Source organism: Labrus bergylta, chromosome 13, assembly GCF_963930695.1.
Source record: "Labrus bergylta chromosome 13, fLabBer1.1, whole genome shotgun sequence".
NCBI lineage: Eukaryota > Metazoa > Chordata > Actinopteri > Labriformes > Labridae > Labrus > Labrus bergylta.
Window position 1 is genome coordinate 2,161,154 of NC_089207.1, and position 19,691 is coordinate 2,180,844.

Here is a 19,691-nt window from a genome sequence, read left to right on the forward strand (position 1 = left end):
CGATGTTATCAGATTGTATTAGTATTGTGTTTGCTCCTATGGAACGCTATCCTTATCTCCACATCCCCTCGTTCTAATGTAACATGTGACACCTGGAGAATGTTTAATTTCCCCCGAGGGCTGAGTTAGAAACGGTTAAAAAGAGTAATAAGAAGCTCATTAGAGGAGATGCAAAATTAACATCCCTCATTTTGAAATGTCACTTTCATAATCAAAAAAAAAAAAAAGAATATGAATCTTATAGATTCCTGAATCTTGAATCTTGAAAATGATCCATACATTTAGCACAAATAAACCTTAAAATGTAAACATATGATGTATTTTCTGCTTCCTATGATGCCATGTGTCATAAATGCATGAATCAATTCAAAAGCATACTTTTTGGAAGCATTTTCCTGTGTTCAATTTGTATTGTGACAAAATACAAATTAAACTTTCAAACTCTTACTCAAAAATGAACCAGTTTTCACTATTCAAAAATGTTAACCATTAAAGAGAATGAAAGTTTAATTAAATGTAGTTGGAATTCTTTGATAAGCAATGACCACCACACTGCATTGATAGCAACCAACATTTTTAACATTTTTCAATTAAAAAAATGTAAGGTTTCTTTGTGTCAGTGGGAAAGGAGCCACAGGTCGTATTCGAGCCACAGGCCGCCTGCTTGGAGGATCACAGCCTCCGTACATGGGGTGCACGCTCTAACCACTAGCCTAGCGCCCCTTTCAATAAATTTCATTTATAAAATGGGATGTTAACATTAGTATCAAGGCATACATTCTGAAATATGAATCATACATGGTTTCTGTATCCTCTATGTGTCCTTCTGCATGTAACATCTGCTACTGGGACACAAGCACAGGGGGGGCTTTAAACCACAGGAGTAGGGATGTCAGTAGACGCAGTGGGAGAAGAGCCGTGGTCACCGTGTTGTAGAGGGGATTAAAAGGCAAATACACACCTCTGCATCCTTAACAAAATCACACTAACGTGCAAACCATCATCCTAATTTCCATGCAGATTTGTTTTTTTTTTGTCCCCCCTCACCAGCACACACACTCAGCCATGGGGGGGGGGGGGGAGCAGATGGCTCAGGCAGATTAGTGAAGGAAATATCAAACTGGATGTTATCAAATTACTGCAAGGAGATTAGATTTAAAGCATAATCTCTTTGGTCTTTATCCTTCAATTGGCCTCCTTAGCTCACATTTGTGGCATGACAGCTGAAGCAGGCATACATTGAATCTGAGTATGCTGATGATATAAATGATCCAATTAAGTCAATCTGGATCAGAGAACTATTGGATGGGGAACAGTTGGGCTTGTAAGCTTTTAGACTTCTTCTTTTTTTCCTTTTTTTTTTTTTTTTTTTATAAAATATGTGAATCAAGTAATACAAAGGTTCAAAAATGCTCCATTCTTTTTCTTTCTTGCTTTTTTCAGAATCAGAATCAGAAATACTTTATTAATCCCAGAGGGAAATTCGATCGTTACAGTTGCTCCAAAATAAACAATATAGCAGTAGAAATATAGTAATAAAAATATGAATCAAATAGAATAGGAATGTAAGTAAGATATCAATAATTTGATGTGATAAATTTAAAAACAAACGACAACTTCAAAGAAAAGAAAAAAAAGCAGTCAAAACACACAGAATTTTTTACATATATATTTTATTTTATTTTATTTTGTTTTATTTTTTTTATTTTATTTATTTTATTTTATTTTATTTATTTGTTTTTTGCTATTTCTTTCTTCTGTACTGTGCCAAAAAATTAATAAAAAAAATTATAATTTGATATCAATAAGAATTTAAAATAAGTTCTATTTTTGTTCTAATCCGCAGAGTTCTGGAGAAAAGTTGGAAAGCCTACGAGAGTCCTGTCAACGGGGGCAGTCGGGTTATTCGGCACTTTCGCTCTAGCTCAGTACCCACACCGCTCGCCATGGAGAACATGGTCCTGTCTTCTGCCGGTCCGTCTGTCAAACCAGCCCTGCAGCAGTTAGCTCACACCAACGAAGACGGTACAGTAGGGGGAAGTCTTTCCTCCCCTCGGAAGCAGCCTCCTCCCAAACCAAAGAGGGATCCCAACACTCGTCTGAGCGCGTCCTATGAAGCAGTCAGTGCCGGGTTAGTGATGGCAGCTAAAGAGTGCCCCACTCCAGAGGGGTACGGGTCACCAGCTGGAAGCCCTCCTAAGTCCCAGCTGTCCCCCACAGACCCAGCAGGTAAATCACCTCTACTGCTCTTTGGAAAATACAACAGATGGTGTTTTTTCTCTTTTTTTAACTGATGTACATATGTTTGATTTTTAACTTCTTGTTATTTTTGGGGCGGCAGTAGCTCAGTCTGTAGGGACTTGGGTTGAGAATCGGAGGGTCACCAGTTCAAGTCCCAGTGTGGACCAAGTCCAGAAATTGGTCTGGTAGCTGGAGAGGTGCTAGTCCACTTCCTGAGCACTGCCGAGATGCCCTTGAGCAAGGCACCGAACCCCAAAAACTGCTCTGAAGCGCCCACTGTGGGCAGCCCCCTCACTCTGAGACCTCTCCATGAGTACATGTCCATAGGATCCTGTTTGTGCATGTGTGTGTATTTCGGTGTATGTGTGTGTTCATGTTCATTAGACAGAGTGTGAAGTTGGATTTCCCCTCGCGGGATTAATAAAGGATTAATTATTATTATTATTATTATTTTTGATAATTGTATTCCTGTTTCGTGAGCTGTTGTGACAAAAAAATTGTCTGACCTTCAATAAAGTTTATCTTTATCTTTATCTCTAATTCCATCTTCAGCCTTGTCTAAGCCTCGACCCCACAGTGATGACTACACAACTATGAGGAAGGTGCCGCCCCCTAAACCTAAGCGCAGTCCAAACACTAAACTGACGGGCTCGTATGAGGATATCAACGCTGTAGCACCTCAACTCCATCAGCTGCGCCCTGCAGATGTGAAGCTGGCCTTGTTGTCCCGTGCTGGGGGAATGAGCGGTTTTGGTGGTTTGATGCAGAGAGCAGCCTCCATAGATGCCCCACTAGGAGCAGGCCTGAGTCTGTTCCAGGGACACGATGATGAGGATGTGTACATAGAGATGTTGGGCTCTCAGCAGCGGGCTCGGAGCCTCCAGGAGCCCCCCGATAGCCCCGAGCTCACCGACTCAGAGGCCGTCTACGAGGAGATGAAATACTTCTCTCATGAAGAGGGCGGAGCTCCTGCCACTGTCATTACAAAAGCAGCCAAACTGGAAGCTCTAGGTCTGAGCCTGATGGGTTTGGGGACCTCTCCTCCTCAGAAGGGGGACACCAAACGGGCGGCAGCAGGGGTCACCGCCGCCATGGACACCACTCACTCACAGGGCATGTTCAACAGTGCGGCTCCCAAAACCCCACACGGCAAAGACGGCGGCTGTGACATCCCAGCTCCCTTCCCCAACCTGCTTCCACATCGCCCCCCTCTCCTGGTGTTCCCCCCCTCCCCCGTCACCTGCTCCCCTGCTTCGGATGAATCCCCCCTCACCCCCTTGGAGGTGAAGAAGCTGCCCGTGTTTGAAACAAACTTGAATTACGCCACCGGCCCCGACAGCCCCCTGTCCCCGCAGTACTCTCGCCAGAGGGCTGACTCCTCCCCTAGCCTCACCGTCCTCATGCCAGAGAAGAAGTCCACACCTCCCCTCACACCTCCACCTCCACCTCCTCCCCAAAACAATCCACCTCCCCCTTACAGACCCCCATCGCACTTCCCCTTCCCACCTGAGGCCAACTTCCTGGCTCTTACTCGAGCAGCGTCTGTCACAGGAAGCTCGGACGCCCCCAAAACCTCCTCCTTGCAAAGGGCAGGTGGGGAGCCGCTGGGGAAGCCCCCTCCCTACTCCCCAGTGAAGGTGTCTCGCCCTGAGCCTCGGAGAGCCCACTCGTGCTCCTCCTCTCCCCTGCTGTTCAACCCGGCTAACGGCAGACCCCTGACCAGCCCCCTGGATGAGCTCAACACCCTCTTCAGCTCTGGACGGAGCCTACTGAGGAAGTCCACATCTGGACGCAAGATGAGGGATGGAGGTCTGTCAGTATTACTCATACTACACACAAAACAACACATGGGTACACACATCATTAGCAGAGAGAAGATCTAACATCAATGATTCCTTTTTATCTTCCTTTCTAAAATAAATGTTCTTAAATGCATCTTCATTGATGGGTTAATGGTTCATTTGCAGTTTGGGTCGTTTCTGAATTAGCTGAACCTTAACTATGTGACCTGTTGGTGGGCATATGTGTAATGGATAGGGATTTAAGAGTTGTCATTTTTCACACTTTTCAAGCACGAGTTTGTATTTATGTGTGTGTATGTAAGTGGACCCATACGTGCAGGACAGAGCATGTGTGCATTATGTGTTCTATCTACTGTGAAGAGTTCATGTTCAGAGTCTCAGTCTTTCTGTTCCACGTGAGTTATAGGATACTCTGTGATTACCTTCTGTACAACGGGAGTAGTAGTTTTAGGGTTCAATCAATCAATGTAGTGTAAGTGTTATCTGGAGACACTTTACATAAAGCAGGTAAAAATTCCATGCTCATTGTTATGTTACAAAAAGCAGGTAAAAGACCTTACTTATTGTTATGTTACAAAGACCCGGTCTATCCATCATGAGCACTTTAGCAAAGCAGCAAAAGTTACAGTGATAAGAAAAAACTTTCTTATTAAAAGGCAGAAATCTTCAGCTGGATCCCCGGCTCATGATGAAACAGCCTTCACAGGCCTAGACTGCTCCGGGCTTGGAAAGGGATAGGGGGAGAGATGGGATAAAATGCAGGAAGAGGGATAGGGAGCGGGGGGGGGGGGGGGGGGGGGGTTGTTCTGGCAGGCCGTCAACCAACTTGAGGAGCCTAAGAGAGCTTACAACCACTCAAACACATGCTCTGTGTTTGAGTGGTAGGTAGGTGAGAAGCACTCAACATTCTTTCTCATGAACCCCCCCCTCTCTACATTTAGAAGCTCTTTAAATTGATTCAGTTGCAGACACCTTCTCTGGCCCACTAGAGGCAGCCCATATGTTAAAGTCGCCGATGAGTTGCCCTTTGGCTGCTGCAGCTGCCTTCTAACACGTTACCTAATGAGCAAACTAGTGCAGCCCACTTAGCATCACACACGATGGAGTGTATTTTTATTTGTTGTGCTACATGCAGAGCATATACACACACTCTGATGCTGATGCAAAGGTTGACCTTTGCGAAAAGAGGCCAAACATATTTGTCACAAATAGTCAATGAAAAGTGAAGGTCCTAGGGTCAGAGGTTTCAAACTCACAAAGGGATAACTTAGTGGTACTGGTCGTAGTAATAATCATTTATTTCGGTCACAAGAAAAAACAAAAACGTTTTGACTGAAAAGGTGTAGGCTGACGCTTCATCTTATTACACCTACCTTATTATTTAAGACACGACTAGTTAGGTTACAAAAAATACAAAACATATCAGAACAAAATTTGTTCCAAGAATTTCTTTCAAAACAAAACAAATGAAACAAACAAAAAAACAAAACAGAAGTCACACTAACAAAAAAGAATCAAACCAACCTTTTAGATTTGTTAAACACCATTTTTTTAAACAAAAATTTTAATCTGGAAAGTGAACTACACATTCTTAATTCTACAAGTTAACCTCTTTTACCGAAATACACCTGTTCTTTATGTTTGTCCTTACCTTTGTTTTTTTATAAAACATAACTTGATGGTGCATTTATGAAAAAGAATTCCAGATCTTCTTAGCACAGTTATATTTCAGAAAACGAAGAAGCTGCCTTGTCCCACTGTGTTTTATCTGACTCTCTCTCTTTTCTCCAAGTATATTAGTTGTGGCCGGGTTAATAATACATGAGCAGGAGGATGATGAGGATGGGCATCAAATATTTAAAAGCTCACTCATGTTCTACTGAAGACAGTGTGACTGCCCGGCAGCAGTAAACAGGACATCCTGAACAATTAGGAAAATGACAACAGAGTGAAAGTATCAGCATTATTGCAAGTGGCTCATATAATTATGGAGCTACTCAGTTTGTGTAACACACAGTTGTGTCATCCTTCTATTATTGTAACAAGTTCAAGGGTCAGGAAGCCGAAGTCCTTATAAGAGACGGTATGAGAGCGAGTGCACACACTGACGCACAAACATAACGCAACGCCTCGCGCTTCGTCAGCACCTGGACCTACGCAGGAAAAAGCGCTGGCGTCATGGAAACAGCGTGTGTGTGTGTGTGTGTGTGTGACAGGGGGGAACCTGGAACTGGGGTTCACAACCTCGCTGTTATTTTGAGTGGGCAAAGCCAGGCGGCCTGTTAGATCAGAGCATACAGGGATGCCAACGGGCTTAACAGGACGGCCTACTTCCGTTCCCCCCCTCGGCTGTTAAGTGACCGACTGTGATACCTGACGCTGTGGGAGGGGCCAGGGGTTACAGTTGCTATCCCTGACTTCTCTGTGAAGAGCAGCTGCCTCTCCCTCCTCCTCCCTTTCCTCATCCTCAGGGAATGAGAAAACCACAGGAATGCCAGGGAGGCAAGGGCAGGTGGTCCAGGAAATCACTGTCATAAGACACCTTGTGTTTTAACATTTTCCTGTAGTTTGACAGAAGTGGAATTCTCCCTCATTATAGTCTTCATCTACAAATCCAAACACTCATTCTGACTCATCTCTCAACAAGTCTGCAGCCCCCACATGGTCTAAACTGTCTACCTTTTGTTTGCTCAGAAACATGCACATAACCCCCTGGGACCAGTAGTAGAGTTTGCTACATTTATATTTAGGCGCCTTGTGACCATGGGCAGACCAGGAGGCACATATTCTCAGTGTGGGACAGCAGCTGACAAATTCCCATTCATGCTGCCATACATGTACCCACAGTCACTTGCTTACTCAGTGTGTGTGTGTGTGTGTGTGCGTGTGTGTCAGTGTGTGTGAGCCCTGAGAAGCAGCAGAGTCCAGGGTCAGAGTCGGGTCATGTGGAGTGACCTTCCCCAGCAGACAGAGCAGACGAATAGTTTTTAAAAGGTTAGGTTGGGAATGCAGGAGGATGGGACTAAGTGGAGAAAAGAGACCACACATAGCGTATGCTTAGTTAAATTACAAAAGTGTAGAATATTAGCATATTTTTTTTAAATCCAGCCAAATTACTAGATTTAGCAGCAGGCTCTTTACATTGTTTTCAACCCTTTGATATTTTTTAACCTGATGATAATCTTAATATTCTTCTTATCTGACGGTTGCTTTTTTATGACACGTGGTTTGTGTCTCTTTGGCTTGACTTCTCTCCAGGATTCAATTCTAACATAAACCTTCCAGGAAGGGAAGATTCTGGCTCCGCCCCCACGTCACCATCTCTGCAGCTACAGGACAAGAACGCCAACAACCACACTCCTCACTCCTCAAGCCATGCCACCGTAGAGAACGGCAACCAGATCTCAAACGGTAACAGCACGAGTAATGCACATTTACAGTTTTACCCATCGTGGCTAAAAAAGTCATGTGACCCCTCACAAAGAATTGTTCAACTATAACTTTTTGTCCTTCAAAGGAGGAAAGGGGGCGGGCTGAGATAAAACCCCTACATGTTATCATAAGGTGGCAAGATTCCAAATAAAGTATAACAAAACTTCTTTTTTTCAACTGAAGCCAAAGTCACTGCTATATTCTTTAAAGGCTTTATATGATTTTTTGATCCAGCAGATGTCGCCCTTGAGCACCAGCATGAAACCAAAACAACTGGCGCTGCATTGTTGTGTTAGCATGCTAATGCTAGCGATCTTTATTATGCTGGTATCTTCACACTGCATGTAAATTTACCTGAAATGAGCGTGATCTAGAAACACAGTTAAGCAGTGAGTACAGTATGTTATTCTTCTTTTCTCTAGTCCCTCAATTAAACAACTTTTATACACGAGGGGAGGAGTCAGCCGGCCGTCCTGGCGATGTAAACAAAGTGAAGATAGGACTCTGAAAACTCTGAAAACATCACAGACAGTGGGACTCGGGTGTTACACTCATTGTAGACAGTCATGACTCACAGAGTTATTTTCAGAGGATATACTTGATTTATATTATGTTTAAGTGTGAAAAATCTCATATAAAGACTTTAAATGCTCATAGAGAATAACAACTGCAGTATCTCTTTTCATTTTTCATTGTCGGGGAAAAATAAAAATTAAGTTTTCTGTTTATGATGTTTTCAGGATCGCTGGAGGATGAGAGCCACAGCAAGTCAAACATAACCAGCTCCACCTCTCTGCACAGACACATGGACAGCCACCACACTCAGGTAAACACACACACACACACACACACACACACACACACACACACACACACACAGGCACGCACTTAAACACAGTGACAGCTGCACACATAAAGATGCATTAAGATTATAATATCATAATAACTATTAGCTCAATTTATGATTGTCAGACACAAATTTAATTTGTTATTTCAAACCTGGACCTGCACTTACTGAACCTCCAGCCTGATTCAAACTTCTAACAGGCAAATAAATACACCTGCTTACGCACATTCAACTGCTTACGCACATGTAACCACACTAACACACTCACAATGACGGCATGACTATATCAGGTCTGTATTTTGTATTAGGTTTGTTGACATTTTGAGTGGACAGGAAAGTGGCCTCCTTTGAACAACATGTGTCACTCATGACATGGGAGCTTTCTCTGCTCTGTAGACAGGTGTATGGTTACAGGATCGAATTAAATATCCTGCTCATCTGCACACAAGCTAAGAGGGACACAAACACACACAAACATTTGATAGACACTGTTGATAAAAGTCAGGGTGGAATGTGTCTTAAGTGCGAGACTCTTTTGACAACTGAGACACTCTGATAAAGTTAAAAAAATATATTTTATGAAAAGATGTAAAGGTACAACGGCTTACAAGCTACATCACACACACTTGAAACCCCAGAAACACACTCCCATGATGCCATACATTGACCTAAACCCAAAAACGTCACCATATGAGTTCTAGTTTAACAGCACAGACCAGCAACAACAATTAATCTGTAATAATGAAATGCCCTCTGATATATACAAAAAGATAAACCACTATATTATTTCTATAGAGCCTCAACGCTCTATGAACACTATTTTACCTGGCATAAAAGAAATATTCACCCACCCTAAAGTATTAGCTCGGTAAGCAAATAGGTCTTAGAGTTCATAAAACTGTTCTCTGAATTCAGTTTGAGTCTAATTGTTTCACACTTTTTTCAGATATTTCACTTTTATATATTTATTCCATATTTCCATTTCTGTGTACAAGTAAAAAATAATCCATGTTATACTTCTATAAGAGCTGCAAAAGTGTATGTGTGTGTAAACATTCAAAAATGTGAAGAAAAAAACACTTAAAAATAAAATATCAGTTATGTCACTAATCAATCCTGAATCTTTGTACATCATGCACAACAGATATAAACACACAAACAAACAAATACACACAGGCAGCACGCTTCAGGCTGAGCAGTGTCCCTGCAAAATCAAAACAGGAAGTTATAATTATTGATCTTATGCCGTCACCATTGGAGCTTTTACTGCAGATATGGTGGACCCTTAAACTGGTTTCATCAGAAAATCTTTTTATAATAACACTTGTTACATACGAGGTAAAAGGCCTTTAGTGGCTAACACCATGTGAGTCTACTGCTCAAACTTCTTTTCACTTCAGCTTCACTCTGCGCTACTTTTCCAAGTTTCACCACAAGAAAACAGATCCAGTTTTATCACAGTCTGCATCAGTCGGTGATTGAGTGTCAGTGGAACGTGAAGCACAAGAAAGAGAAAAAGAACGCAGTGGCCCTCTTTTAGAGAAGCTGAGGACATGCCATTCATAAGACACTGCCACTAGAGATGTGAAGGCACACCATGTACCCACTTCACAATCCTCAGGTGGACTAAATGTCAACTTACCTTAAACTTTTTTTTTCAAGTTTGTCTGTGTGCGGAATAGTACTGATGGGCCAGCACATCGTGTTTTAAAGCCTGAATAAAAAGTCTAAAGTTCATTCCTTCAGCTAATAACGTCTTCTTGTTTCTCAAGGTTTTCATCAGAATATGAGAACTTTATATCAAAGTGACTTCTCTTTTTATGAATCTGTTGAGACCTCTTTCTCTTACTCCATCCTTTTATCTTCCAGAGGGGTCATCTCAACTTTTCTCCGTTCGGTGCGGGGGCCGCCCTCTAAAACGGCGAGGGGGTGCAGGGGGGGGGGGAGGGGTTGGCTCGCTGGAAGTCCTGATCGCATGTATGGATGCGGTGAGTGTATGTCATTCCTCGCTGCTCTCCATCCTTTAATAGCAGTGTTTTTCAAAGACCCAGTCAGAGATGATAGCTTTTTCTGTAGAAGAAGAAGAAGAAGAAGAAAGGGCCTCAGATGTTTTGTCTTAATAAGAATTTATGCTCCACCAAAAATCTATTTTGTAGTAATTTGCGATTAAGGTCGCTCAAAATATTTCTAATTTGCTCCTCCTTGAAGCTTTAGGGCTTTGAACATAAAATCAGTTGTTCCAATTTTAAACATTTTTTATGAAAGAAAAAAGAGTTGGCACTAATTTCCATCAGATCCTACAAACAAAGATTTTAATTCTAGGAAATATAAGAAAGGGAGATAACTTGAAAAGCACTGCTTTGCAGGTTCTTATTTATCCAGACATACTTCACTTGTGCACCATTTTTCTGTGTCCTTCAAACACTGGATCATATCATTTCTGAACCATATCAACACTCTTCCCTTTCTCCTGTGAGCAACAAGTGTCCGATCCTAGCATCGACGACACTGCTGCTTCTTTCCCTGCTTTTTTTTTTTATCCCTCATTTCTGAAAGGAAACTGCAGCTCTATGGTGAAGCTTGCCTCTTTATCTGATGCCTACACATTCCTGTTGTCAACATTGCATTTTAATCTAATTACACTTTAAGTTAGAAAACATTCTGATCAGGCTAAAATGATGCCACCTCGTGTGTTTGTTTGTTCAGTAATGTCAGTTTAGCTGTTTGTAAATATGTAGTTTCTTTTGGAAAGAGCGTGTGCTTATGATAAGACACCATATTTTGATCTCTATTCTCTGTTCACTGGAAACAGTTAAGATGTGTCCCTCCAGTCAGTGTGTATACATTTCTGCTGGTCGAGGGGCTCCTGATATCTCTCATTTCATTCATGTTTTATGAATTGTTTTTCCACTTGACCCTGCAGCATTACAGTCGTCCTCTGGGATGAAGAGGGTTTCAAGGCTGCATGTGCCGATAGAGGAAAATTCAGAAGTCTCTTAAGAGTTTGCCAAAGATTTCCTACTTTTGAGTTTAAATTGCTATTGGCCAAAAATGACTTTGGAAAACGCATGAATTGGATATTGATTAAACAAATTGACAATATTTTACATTCTAGACATGAGAGGTGGTCCGTCTTTAGTAAAGTGACACTAGGCAACATTGTTCCTTTTTGTCCTTAGCATAAATCATAATACTCATGCAAATAAGCCTGAATAACATAATTTTCAAATGCTCAACATTTGAAGGTTGGGTAAGTCTGTTCAGAAAAAAAGAGCTGCAGTTTTTAATTGCTTTTTCATCTGCTTGGATTTTATGTTGCTGAGTCCATCCCCTGATCTAAAAATCATTGTTATTGATGTTGCATCTAACTAACATCTGATCAGTGCAGACGTCATCCTCATGTGTCTTAACTTTATCTCTGTACAAGAACTGCTCAGTCAAAGTCTGGCTACTCTTTGTTTCTATTGAATAATGTAAACATGCACACTTGTGTCACTGCGTCTTTGCTTCACTGATCTAGCGTTCTGTCTGGAACAGGTTCATTACCATGAGTTCATTCAAGAGATGGGAACAACTCTGTGACCCAGAATGCCTTTCAATTAGCTGCATTCCAGACTGTGTTTATACAGGATCGGAAGATCTAATGGCATAAATGAAAGGGAAAGAGAGGGGGACAGATAACTCAGTTAGGAATGAATGAACTGATTTGTCTCGGTTTCTGTAGTTAGTATAGTCAACTGCCGTCTAGACTCAAGATGTTAAGAATAGATGGAGGGGCTTGTTTTGCCAGCTAAATGATTGGGTAATAACAGAGGTTGATTTTGTATTTTTCTTTTCAGACAAAGTGTAGGCATAAGTAATGACGTTTAAAGTGTGAGAGGCCTGTGCTACATGATTCAGAAAAACAACACTTAAAGGCTCAGAGGGACACAGAGAGAGAAGCCTCCATGTCTCATAATCAATCTGCTGGCTGCCAGCTGCTGCACGTGTGAGTCAAGGTACCACGGTTGTTTCTCTGAAATCCCCCTCATCACCTGACCTATCCAGTTAATTCTATTTCCTGGAAGTTCCCACACACACAGGTCATCATAGACCACTCACATCCCTCCTAAAATTCAGTCCACGCTCTGTGTTCTTCCTTACCAACGACCATTCTGGGTCAGTGTGATACTAGCGATAGATGCTGTTCAGCTTTCTGTAAAGATGAGGTTCTCGGGGCTCAGTGGTTAGAACGCACACCCCATGTACGGAGGCTGTAGTCCTCCAAGGTTCGAATCTGACCTGTGGCTCCTTTCCCGCATGTCAATCCCCACTCTCTCTCTCTCTCCCTGATTTCCGACTCTATCCACTGTCCTATCTCTCCAATAAAGGCAAAAAAAAGCCCAAAAATAAATCTTTAAAAAAAAAGATGAGGTTCTCTTGAAACAATATTCTGAAACATTTTCTTATGCCAGAATTGTCAAAATTATGAAAGCTTTCCCATCAGCAATTGGATGTAATGTGTTTGTATGGTCATGTGATGCGTCTAATCAAAAAACATTGATAGGTGTTTGTCAGTAAAATATGTGCTTTATGGAGAGAAGGTCACAGGTTATTGTCACACTCAGTGGCCGCAGGATATCTGATCTGTGAGAGTTTGGAATGACCATTACTCGTCCTTGATTACCATATCATTACCATAACATTAGCAATCTATTAACATGTTGATTTGGGTATTGGCTCCCTTCCCCCCATGCCCTTGTGAGCGAGGGTGTGCTTATAATTTCAGATTTAGGAGGATAGCAGTCTGGCTGTTTATTGAGTAGCCAAAAAAAAGATAGAGAAGATCTTTATATTGTTTAATACAAATAATGTTTGTTTATAAGATCATTATTTAGACTACAAGAATGTTTTAAGATCCTTTAGCAATTAGGTATGGGTATTTCAAGCTAAAACACTATTATATAGTCACAGGGAACTATTTGACAATCATTTAAAAAGACCCCTGGCAATGTTTTCACTTTTGTTTATTTTTGTTTAATTTAAATGTTTTTAATTTAACATTTTATTTAGTATAATAGTTTTAAATTTTAATAGTAGTTTTCTTTGAGGGCTACATAAGTCTCAGTACCTGCTTGCCTCTTTTTTTTTTTATTTAATGGAGTTCAGCAAGATGTAGTAGATGCAGTAGATGTGCTGCCTGCTACAGCCACCGTCTTGCAGTAGTACCACAAAACAGCCAGGTGCTGGTAAAAACAATGAGGGGAGGGGGTTTGGATGAGGTAAAAGTCATATTAACTTTTTTTTTATAAATTAAAAATCATTTGAATATTCCAAAATCCTCTGTGTCCCTCTGTGTGTCGTCCATACAGGTCTCTCCTGACTACAGAGTAGAAGCTGTTACAGCAGTGTTATATCGCCCCTGTTTCAGGAAGGAGATGTTCAAGAGTCACATAAGCATGATGTTCAAGAGTCCATGTACTTGACACAGCAGAGACTTTTTATCATGTGACACATGAGAAGAGACGCAGCAGTGTTATCTGAAGCGTTTGTGATGATGCTTTAAATAGGAGTTTTAAAATTATTAATATTTTGTGGCTTCAAGGCCAACTACTATGAAGCCCTTCAAGTGTTTATTGCTTTGAATAAGTGGATTCCTCTAAACTAAATTTATATCTGACGCTGAAGTGTGTGCACGCGTGTGTGTGTTTGTAGCTCCATGTACAGTCATGCATTGCAGAAGGACACAGTGTGTTCCTACTTGTCTACTTGTTCCAGTAGCTGGTGTTCCTGCCTGGCGCCAGAGCAGAGAATAGCCTGGCAGGGAGGTGTAAATTATGGATTAGGTCGTCGAGTATTGTGCTGGTGCAGGCAATCAATCTCTGTGTGTGTGTGTGTGTGTGTGTGTGTGTGTGTGTGTGTGGTGTGTGTGTGTGTGTGTGTGTGTGTGTGTGTGTGTGTGTGTGTGTGTGTGTGTGTGTGTGTGTGTGTGTGTGTGTGTGTGTGTGTGTGTGTGTGTGTGTGTGTGTGTGTGTGTGTGTGTGTGTGTGTGGCCATATGGACACTCACAGGTGTGTTCTGTCCAGATATGTGCATGTGATGCTGGATATGGACGTACGTCAAGGTATGTAATGTGTGCAATGTGCAATTATTGGTGTGTGTGTGTGTGTGTGTGTGTGTGTGTGTGTGTGTGTGTGTGTGTGTGGTGTATGCGTGCCTGTGGCTTTGTGTCAGTGTTTAAGTGCAATGTGTCACGGTATGTCTTGGCGCCTGGCATGATGCAGAGAAAATGTTTGGTCATGGTACCGTTAGCTTGATTTAGCTCACAGCTCTACCTCGAGCAGAGATGAATACAGATGAGGAGAAACAGATCATGACAGAGACCATGTGTTAATCTGTGATGATGAGGAAAAGTGTACGCCTACTTTATGTTTCTTTAAATCTTCAGGTTTGTCAATCAGTCAATAAGAGACAAATAATTTAACGCTCAGTGTTTTTATATCGCTTAGCATCAAACGTTGCGATGAAGGGCCCAATTACGTAATTACAACCCGATTTAGCTCCGCCCATTAAAACTTAGAACTGAAACTTGAGAAAAAAGAAACAACGGTCAAAAATGAGAAATCAGTCAAACATAGTTCTCAGTCTTTTCAGATGTTTAAAGCTGTCTTCTTGCGACATATTTAGCGTGCTTGGAGACAACTTGCTGATTTGACTTTCCAGGGACTTTAAAGAAACATGCAGTCTCTAGTTAAAGCTGTTTATTCCTCTTTAATTTAGATCTTCCATTTGTGTCCAAAAAATGCTTTAAGACTACATCAGTGGCACTCTGCTGCACTGAGTGACATGTCCCATCTATGATCACCATGGTAACTGTAGTTTACTTTCTCATACTGGCACTAGAGCACCAAATGCATGTGAATCAACAGTTTATAAAAGACTTGCTCCTATATGAGAAAAGTTTATTGAGGAGAAGAAAAAAATCAGAGGACAATTGGTTGCCTTTGCTTTTTTTATGACTGTCCTTCAAAATAAAACATCTAAAGTATGATCCAATGGGCTTTTGGCTGTAGGTGATGCCAGTGTTGGTGTTTTTAGGTGGTTTTAGAAGAAAAGGAGAGTAAACAAGTTTGGAATTTTTTAACTTTCACAGCCAATCAATATCACCATTATAACCTCCAGTTCTTAATCTGGTGGATCATCTGTTGCTGGTATTATTGATTGGGAGGAGATTGGGATTCCTGTCTGATTTATTGACCCGGGTATTGACTGGCAGATGACTGATGATGTTCTCCCTGCAGAATGGTGTGTGTGTGTGTGTGTGTGTGTGTGTGTGTGTGTGTGTGTGTGTGTGTGGGGGGGGGTGGGGGTGGGGGTGGGTTGTGTAGGTGCAGGTGCTGGCAGGGGGTAGGGGGTGGGGTTGGCGGTGCTGACTGCACAAGGATCCCTAAAGTACTTAAAGGATCTCCTCTGAGCGTCCAGAGACAGAATATGGAAATGTGTGGCTGTTGAAGCTGTCAGTCATAGAGGGGGTTCCTCTTCCTGCTTTCCTCTGTCTCATGAGATGGCTCAGTGCCAGCTCCACATTCATCTCCTGTGTTGTTTGTTAGAATGATTCATGAGAATGACTGTCCTACTTTATGAAGAGAAGCCCGGCCCAGTGATCACTGCCTCTCTCTCCCTGCCGCCGTCACACCCTGGTCATTTCTGCTTATCATTACTCCGTCATCTTTCAGTTCTCGATTGGACTTCAATCTTATTTTCTTTCTCGTCCGCCTTCTTCCTTTGCTACAGGTATTCCAGCGGTTACGTTTGACAAACAGAGATGAGAGCTCCGCCCTCAGGGAGCTTCTGCGATGGCGGCGGACGCATTGTGAGGGTCGAGGAGACTGGAAGCACGGCCCGCCTCGATCCCCGACCCCTCCCCCCACGCTGCTCTGGACCAACAGGAAAGCCTCTCCATGACAGATGTTGTTACATGTATTACCTGAAGCTCTCCCCCCCCCCCCTCCCCCTCCCCCACTATTCCCTTCAGCCATGCAGGCACATTTCCTTGTTTTTATTTTTATATGGACTTGGTAACCTCGTTTCTCTGGGGCGACGTAAAAGCTCCGAGCCTAAAAAAAGCATGAGCCTCGTTCCAGTGCTGGAGGTCCAACCTCTCCAATGATACCTGTGTGATAGAAACTCAGCACTTGGAAACACTGACTAGTGTGTCTGTGGAAAAATGATAGGAGAAAACCCATAATGGAGGCTCATGAGGAGTTTAATTAAGAGATTATTTCCAGTTGTTCTTCGACTAAATGTATGATGGAAGCTCATTGTGAGACTGAATTCAAATGCAGAATAGCATCAGATATGAAACAGCCCTTTTTAGTGCTCCAAACGGTGCTGATTATACTCGACTTGCTGTCCTGTGATGTCCCTGCGTGTTTAACCCCCGAGTCTCAGACCTTTCTGAAGTTTACAACCCAAACAAAGCCTTCAGACACCTCCAGTGTTCAGCATCACAGAACTGGTTTTAGACACGGGGCCTTTCAGGAAATACACCTCTCACTTAGCTCCTCTCACTTCCTGGGCCCTTTAAGTGTCACCGCAGCCCAACAAGGGGTCAGGGGTCAGTTTAAAATCTCATGGTGCACTCTCTTTTCCCCCATTGTTACCATCAGCCTTTGAGGTTTCAAAACCTCCTGGCCAAACATCTGCACTAACCTTTAAAAGGAAAAGGGGATCAATCAAAAAAAACCTGCTCATGGTTTCTGGTGTAAAGCTGATACAACTGAGCTTTAGTCGACAGGTATGTAGTTCATGTTGTGAACATGAAACTCTGTGCCAAAGTGAAACTACTTTTCAAAGACGTGTCTAAACTAATATGTATAGTTATAAAAACAGATGTATACAAATAGTTCCTCAGTTACTCATCTGTACAGACTTACACAAAGACCAAATCAAAGTTGTTGCCGTGGTGATTTTAAGAACTTTTCTCTGAGTAGATCAGAAGAATATTACAAAAAGAGGTAGCAACACAACTCTCATTGTCTCATCGACGCCTGAACAGTCATGTGTTGGGGGGGGGGAGGGGGTGGGGGGGGGGTTGAGGAGACTGTGCCGAGCTCAGGAACTCACGCACAGATGAACTCGATTATCGTACGGACCGCTCGGCCCCTCATTACCTTCAGTGTCCTCCCTTCCTCTCCTGTCCTCACTCAACCCCATCAAACAGACCCCCTCACTTGGTCTTTGACTATACCGCCCCCCCCCCCCCCTCCTCCAACCTTCCTAATGGATCAAACCGGCTCTACGGGTGTCTCCATGGTAACCACTCTGTAAATAGTGACCGGTGTTGTTGTTGTGTTCCAGCTTTTTACTACAGCAGAAAAAGCACAGAGACTGAAATGAAAGATGAAGAAAAGGGTGTTGAGATAATACTGTCTGTGATGGTGAAACTGAGATTTAAAGAATGTCTTGGGTTAGATGCAATGACCGAGGTAAAGAAGAGAAGAAGTTTATTTTAAAAATGTGAATATCTTTTCTTTTTTTTTTTTCAGAATGATTGTCTATTGTTATGAAATTCTTTATACTCTATTTAATATTATTATTCCCCCCCCCCCTTGACCCTGTTCATATGATGCAAGGCAGATGTTTTCATTGTATATGGATGTTTTATTGCACAATATTTATGTGTGTTGTCGTGTTGACTTCTGTAATGGGCTGGGCGTGTCTCGAACAGGCTGTTTGATCTCTGAAGATCACTCTGGATTGTTACGGCCGCAAAGTATCGATAGTTCTAATTGATTTCTCATTCCCACTGATCACCCACAATGTGTCCGATTGATTCAGCCGAATACGAATCAGCAGCACCATCACAGGAATCGATCCCGGCTGTCGGTGTGTCGGTGCGTGGACGTGCACAAATATTGAACAGAAAATTAGCGGAAGCCGCTAAATGTGCACAACAAGAGACAACCAATCCGTGAGCTGCATTTTTGGACTGACTGGCTGAATGTATAGATGCAACTTTAACTGCCTGTGCACATCAATGAATCCCCGTGTATGTTATTACTGGAACGTGCGCCTGTATTTTAAAACAGTGTACCTGACTGCTAAATGTGATTCTTGTCTTATGTATGCACTCCATATTTTAAAGCAGCTTAATAATAATAATAATAATACAGCATCTCTGATGAGGCATTCATTTGCTCCATGATTTACACCTTGTGTTGTGATCGGGGTTGCATGAGTTGTACTGTCAAACAGTTTCATCATAGTATGATTCAGCTCATTCACACAATGAGTTAACATGTATGTGATCAAATATAGAAGAGCCCAGATCGAGCTGAAGTGATCTTGTCAATGCAAATAACAGAGAATGCATTGTCCTGATAATGCTCCTCCGTTATGCTTTGGTTCTGGTTAATTGTGCATTATGATGAGAGGAGATTATTTGTCTGTTTTTTAAGGGATATCAGTTATTTTGCTCTCTCCCCTCTTCACTATAACACGCTCATGTTGTAAAGATTAAAAAACACAAAAGATGTCTAATGTGAAGAACTGCTTCCCTCTGCACTGTGAATCACTGAATCATCATCCATCTCTCTTTAACTGGACCAACCTGCACACATATCAGCTCCCTCATAAACGTCCCCGTCAATCCGATTTCACTTTGTCGTAAGCATTACTAAACCCCTGGCAGCCAGAATCCCGCCAGTCCTCGATGTTAGGATCCTCTTCCATGAGATCAGCTCTTTATCGTCAGTGCAGAGCCGCTCTTTTACCGTCCCCCAGTCCATGTATAGTCGTCCTCAGAGACACAATATTTAAGCACCTGATGTGAGGTGTTTCACTGCCTTTCATAGTGTTTTTTTATCGCCCTCTTTCTTTTTGTACATGACATTATGAAATATTTTAACCTGCATACATTTGTGTTTGTGGAAAGAAAAAAGATTGTATGTGATATTTCATAATTATGTTCCCAATGTTTTATAAGTACTTTACCTGTACAGCAATAAAAGCACAATTGTGTCAATCACAGCCTTTATGTTTGCATATGTGTGTGTGTGTGTGAGAATAGTGCATGCCTACCCCAGTTAGAGTAATGAAAGTCTATCTGTGTTTTGTTTGTTCTCAGAGTGGGGTTCAATGGTTTCCCAGTATACTGTATTATCTCAGCAGTATTTCATTATATTGCTAAGATAAGATATAACTTAAGCTCGGATAACGATGGGAGATAATGCATCTAGTTTATAAAACAAGAAGCTACACCTAGAGAGCTTTGCGAAATCTGAGATTACCTCGAGTGACATCACTTGAGTCAGTGCCAGTTAGGGCTGAAGAAAAGGGGTTTGGCCGGCTCCCAGTTACTGCTCGCATCAAATTTAAAACTCTGCCGC

The 19,691-nt window shown here is 42.1% G+C and overlaps 1 protein-coding gene across 4 annotated transcripts in view; it reads left to right on the plus strand.

Annotated features, from left to right (window-relative positions):
• The window catches only part of myo16 (myosin XVI), a 119,123-nt gene extending 99,796 nt beyond the window's left edge, over window positions 1–19,327 (plus strand). For 3 of the 4 annotated variants that reach the window (XM_065961995.1, XM_065961994.1, XM_065961993.1), the window contains exons 31-35: window positions 1,847–2,229; window positions 2,794–4,050; window positions 7,302–7,454; window positions 8,216–8,301; window positions 16,096–19,327. In XM_065961995.1, the coding sequence (XP_065818067.1) occupies window positions 1,847–2,229; window positions 2,794–4,050; window positions 7,302–7,454; window positions 8,216–8,301; window positions 16,096–16,266 (2,050 nt within the window). In that variant the 3' untranslated portion in view covers window positions 16,267–19,327. Of the gene's footprint in view, window positions 1–1,846; window positions 2,230–2,793; window positions 4,051–7,301; window positions 7,455–8,215; window positions 8,302–10,191; window positions 10,311–16,095 lie in introns of all 4 variants that reach the window. The other variant, XR_010667608.1, reaches the window with a different exon arrangement.
• The last annotated feature ends 364 nt before the right edge of the window (window positions 19,328–19,691 follow it).